The following is a 5,359-nucleotide window of genomic DNA, read 5'->3' as shown; positions in this document are numbered from 1 at the left end:
GTTCATTGTGTCCTGATAAGAAACATTACAATGTCGAGCTACAAGTACGCATCTGTAGTTCATGATCTATCAAATTTGCAGATAATTTCCAAGCAAAAAGAACCACAAGTAGAAAGTCAATATGACAATTGATTCAGGTGCAGCAATCTGCGAGTATTTAACATCATAACATCAAAACAATACCTCGGTTGAATATTCTCTGAGAGGGGTAATTACATATTGACTTTAAGACAGTTCTTTCGAGCGCCTACTACAATGGAAAAACCTCCACGGAATGATAAAGAATAAGTGCTACTCAAAACTCTGCCCTGCTAACAACATGTTGGTGGTTGGTGGTCAAACTTTAACCTACACAAAGAAGTAATCTTTAATCCTTCAGAATACCCAAAATCTCCTCATCTCGGTAGATTACAAACCTGGAAATCAAAGCAAGTTAATGGCATGGAGCCACAAAATCTATAAATAGGGCTTTTTGGCCTCAACTAATGCCATAGAGGATACAGGTCTACGAAAGATAGGATGGCACCAAAAAAAAAAAAGATCACCTAGAACAAATAAAATTTACCATCCTCACACAATTGGAGTAGTTTCATTGCCCGAGTAGGCGTCTGAAAAGCAAGCAAAAACCAGACTTCTCACACCTCAAGACAATACCTGTGTACCCTTCCATTGAAGAGGTTTGTCGCATGATGTAGTTGTCATGGAATAACCAATAGCTCACCCTTTCTGCGTATGTGTATTACCAACTCCTCTCATGAGGGTGAGAAGTGTCACATTTAGCTTCACTTTCAACTAAGATATTTCCTAACCTAGAAGAGCATAAAGTGCACCTCTTAGGAAGACCATACTTTGGCAACAGAACGGTGTCACCTTCCTTCACAATAACCGGAATGGTGCTCCCATTTTTGGCCCTTCCACCAGGCCCCACTGCCACCACTTTCCCAGAAATCACCTTCAACAAACCACAACAAACATAAAAGCTTCCTTAGAAGCAAGGCCTCTCTCTCTCTCTCTCTCTCTCTCTCTCTCTCTCTCTCTCTCTCTCTCTCTCTCTCTCTCTCTCTCTCTCTGTGTGTGTGTGTGTGTGTGTGTGTGTGTGTGTGTGTGTGTGTGTGTGTGTGTGTGTGTGTGTGTGTGTGTGTGTGTGTGTGTGTGTGTGTGTGTGTGTGTGTGTGTGTGTGTGTGTGTGTGTGTGTGTGTGTGTGTGTGTGTGTGTGTGTGTCAGTGCACCATCATTTACACACATAGACCTTGGAAGTTGCAGTCTCGGGTAGGAGCACCCCGCCACCTGACTTACAATCCTCTAGAACTCTGTTGAGAAGTGGAAGAAGCCTCTTTGCCATCTGGGGTTTAGGGCTTTGGTATACGGAAATTTGAATGGTTCTATTTAAAACGTTGGGGTGATTACGGTCCAACATTGTATCAATTCTACTTGGATTGATGCTTTCTACCAGATGAACCTTCAGAGAAAGGTTCACATTGGCATTCTATAACAAGCATTTGTAAAGAATAGAAGTGAACATAGTGGGAAATGATGAAAGTAAGTAGAAGCTAGTTTGTAGAGTGAAAGAAAAATAGTACAACACATCATAATCATATCATATGAATTTTATAGTGTAGAAAATCTTTTCTTTTTTTCTTAAAAAACAATTGAAAAAGAATTAAAGTCGTGTAATGCTCTCAAAAATAGTGACTTTCATATGTAACATAGGTCCAATCAACATGAGAAATAATAAAACAATTTAATAAAATGGACTCTTATGAGGCTCTTAAACGAAAGGACTCTTTTACAAATTTAAATATTAACAAATAAATAGATAGTCATTGCCAAAAAGTTTCACTAAGGACCTCAAAAATGTGGCATTTGTGCCTTCAATTAATGAACTATTTGATCTCATGAACCTACAATGCTATTAAAAATATGTACACATAGCAAGAATGAATGACAAAAATGCAAAACAGATGTTAAATCTTTTGGAAGAAGTAAAGCACATGCAAATGCAGTGGAAAGCACTCAAGTGGACAAGCATATCTAAAGGGAGTTGCCATTATTGTGAAATATTTTTATCAAAAATCATTAATTTGGTCAAAGTTGTTGTAAAAACATGATCTCTATTTATATATATTTTATGTATGTAAAACCTAATTTTTGGAGTAGATAGCTTGGATAAGTTTCTTGTAATTAGTGGTGTTCAGAGTCCTAAACTAAGTAGACGGACTATTTTTAACCGCATTTGGTTGGTCATATATGAACCTTAGTTTCATGGCTCTATTTGAAATGTGGGCCTAGGAACTCCTTCGACACCTAGTGCAAGTTTTGATGTGACACATAATACATATATGTGTGTAGTCATTTTGAAAACCACCTGGAGATGTGAGCTACTGGATATAGGCTATGAAACCTTTCTGTACATAAACCCTTCCTTTTGTATATGAGTAATAACACATATTCTATAAATATATTTATATTTTTTACATTATTGAAATTTGAGTGTGAGACTCTCTCTCTCTCTCTCTCTCTCTCTCTCTCTCTCTCTCTCTCTCTCTCTCTCTCTCTCTCTCTCTCTCTCTCTCTCTCTCTCTCTCTCTCTACTGTATGAAGCTATGGATGCTCTAGCCTTCAAACCCCCTTGAGCTGATTGCACCTCCATGTTCATTTCAAGCACCATCAATCCACCCACCATTCGATCTCAACAACTGGTATCAGAGCTTGGCCGGCTTCCAGCTCCCATCCCGTGTGTGCAGACCCTCCAAGTCCAAGTAAAGGAATTCTGAAGCAGGTGAATTCAATCAAGGGAGAATCGGGCAAGCCAGGCAGATAATTAGGGAAGTTTGAGTAAGAAATCAATCAAGAGCATAAGCTTGGGGGATTGCCGAGATTCGAGTTGAGCAAGGTCGAAACAAACAAATCAAGAAAAACAAGTGAGCACAATTTCCAAGCCATTATAAGTCAAATTTGGTGAGAATTTCTGAGTAGCAAGTAGTGTAAGGCTGATTCGGGCTTGAATGAAATGGGCAATAGCTCGAGGAGCACAAGGGGAGTGAAGGCTTCAATCGAGGAGAGTGTTGTTGCTCTCTCACGCACACACTCTAGAATCGTCATCATTCTTGGCCGCCGTTGAATGCATCTCAGCTGTCATAAAATCTAATAACTAACCAACCCAAATGATTTTCTCATATTAAACTGATCATTTAATGTGGGAGAATAAACGAGAAAAAGGGATAGAATATAGACATGTGCTTATGGATCTGTCTCAACACGGGGCCAACGTTAAAGGGGTCCAAATTAAACAGACTTTTACACCATGCTGTTGTGTATGACTTATACTACAATCAACAAATATTATGCATGGTCGTTCAAACATCTAGAAAGTCTCTATTCGTACATTGCAAACTTACCTTGGTCGCGCAACCCCGAGAGTACTCCCACTCCTCCTCAATCACTTCTTCACCGCACTGTTGTGCACTTTTTAATTGGTTGTGCAGCCATCTTAAGCTCATGAATGCTGGTAGGCTCTCCAGACCCGCCGGATAATGCATCGATGGTCGTCTTCCTCGTCTCCACTTGATTTGTGCCCTTTGTCGCTCTTGCTTTGCATCCTCGTATTGTGAAATCCACTTTTGCATCACTGGATTGTGAAGCATGCAAAATCAGTTGATTTTAGCCTCTAGATCTTCCGTCATCTTCTTCTCCACACTGAGATTACACATGACAATCCCAGATATGCGCTCATCATCTATGGTTGGCCATAGCGTGTCTTGGGCTTTATCAAATCCGTCTAGCCACTCTCCCATGTAGACTAGGGACTCTGATACCAACCAACCTTCTGCCATGCTACCCTCCGGACGTGCCTTCTGACGCACATATCCCTTGAGTGTTTTTATGAAAAGTTATAAAAAGAACATCCATCTGGAATGTACTATGCCAGCTATTTCCATCTCATCAACTATGTGAACAAGAAGATGCACCTGAATGGTTAGCATGGTAGTAGGAAAGTGCTTTTCAAACATGCACACAACCTTCGCAACGTCTAGTTTGGCAAATGGTATGGATTTTACATTGATCTCCTTTTGTGAGATCCATTGCACCAACTTTGCAAGTTTGTATATTGTGTTACGGACGTCAGGAGACAAACATCCCTCAATGGCCACCGGTAAAATAAACGGCAAAACACGTCTAGCAATGATATTAAAGTCCACACACAAATTTGTTACACAATTCCCACTATGATATATTCCACCTCAAACATACCTGATACATTTTATGCCAGCCATGTGGCTTCAAACCAGTAAGCTTCCCTTCTTTAGTGAAACACGTTTGGATCTAATGCATTACACCAGTGGGGGTCTTCACAGATTGAATGGTCTCTTTTACTTTGCGTTCTTGGGCTCCTATCATAATCCATGGCACTTTAGGGAGTTTTATCGATCCATCGGGTGCTGTCTGCGGCCAATATTGCTCCATATGATCCATATTTCTAAGGTCAACACTGGCTCCCAAAGTATCTTTCTTGCCTGTCAGATGGTCCCACAGCAGATTACCCACATTCTTGAATATGTGCATTGGATCGAGCAAGTGATTAATCATGAGTCTGGGCCAATATGGTAACTCATACCATAGAGAGAGTCTCTTCATCCCTGGGGTAAACCATCATCACACATCTGCTTCTGCTCTAGCCATGCTTCTGCAGACATCTTTGGTGGCACTCTTCCCAAAAAACCGTCGCATAACTCATGATTCTCTAGAACATACGCTTGATGACCTTCATAGATTTCCTTCTTCAGTGATCAGGGCGCCCGACGTGCATTAAGTCTAGGTCCACATGTGACACATGCTCTATATCCACTTGTTTGAAGCCCTACATGTATACACATGACAATAGATAAGCTTGAGAAAAACCAAGATTTGTAGTGTTTGAGTTTGAGTGTAAATCACCTGAGCATTCTGTTAGTCCGGGATAGTCATGCATGGTCCACATTAGAATGCCTCTGATCAAAGCATTTTTTTGACCTGTGTGTCGGCTCATATCCACCACTTTTATGCCAATCCACAATTGTTGTAGCTCTTCCAATAGTGGACGAACATACAAATCCATATTCGTCACTTTATACCGACCCGGCACAATCAAGCTTAGAAACAAGTGCTCCTTCTTGGTAGTCAACCACGGGGGAATGTCGTAGTTGGCGATGACAATGGGCCATACAGTCTAAGATATTGATCTCTGACCAAATGCATACACACCATCCATAGACAGGCCTATGCCCAAATTTTAAGCTTCCCTGGCAAAATCCGGCCATGTATCGTCTATATGTTTCCAGGCTGCGCAATCTGTAGGAATCTGTAACACACCGTTCAAAA

The 5,359-nt window shown here is 40.8% G+C and overlaps 1 protein-coding gene across 1 annotated transcript; it reads right to left on the bottom strand.

Annotated features, from left to right (window-relative positions):
* Nucleotides 1-367: 367 nt before the first annotated feature.
* Nucleotides 368-1,343, bottom strand: LOC147456655 (10 kDa chaperonin-like). Its single transcript, XM_086515526.1, has 3 exons — nt 1,251-1,343; nt 810-952; nt 368-416 (listed from the first exon to the last, which is right to left on the bottom strand). Exons 1-3 carry the CDS (start codon nt 1,341-1,343, stop codon nt 368-370), a joined length of 285 nt encoding a protein of 94 aa, XP_086371652.1.
* Between the last annotated feature and the right edge of the window lie 4,016 nt (nt 1,344-5,359).

This window comes from Adiantum capillus-veneris, chromosome 6, assembly GCF_014529385.1.
Source record: "Adiantum capillus-veneris isolate H3 chromosome 6, ASM1452938v2, whole genome shotgun sequence".
NCBI lineage: Eukaryota > Viridiplantae > Streptophyta > Polypodiopsida > Polypodiales > Pteridaceae > Adiantum > Adiantum capillus-veneris.
Note: the sequence above shows the minus strand (reverse complement) of the source record. Positions and strands in the feature narration are given on the sequence as shown.

Bases quoted from the DNA above. Each gene is read 5' to 3' on its own strand.
- LOC147456655 (XM_086515526.1), bottom strand. From the start codon at position 1,343: ATGGCAAAGAGGCTTCTTCCACTTCTCAACAGAGTTCTAGAGGATTGT. The intron at 953-1,250 runs GTCTATGTGTGT...GGTTTGTTGAAG, and splicing joins CCGAGACTGCAACTTCCAAG to GTGATTTCTGGGAAAGTGGT. The intron at 417-809 runs GTTAGGAAATAT...TTTGATTTCCAG, and splicing joins TGCACTTTATGCTCTTCTAG to GTTTGTAATCTACCGAGATG.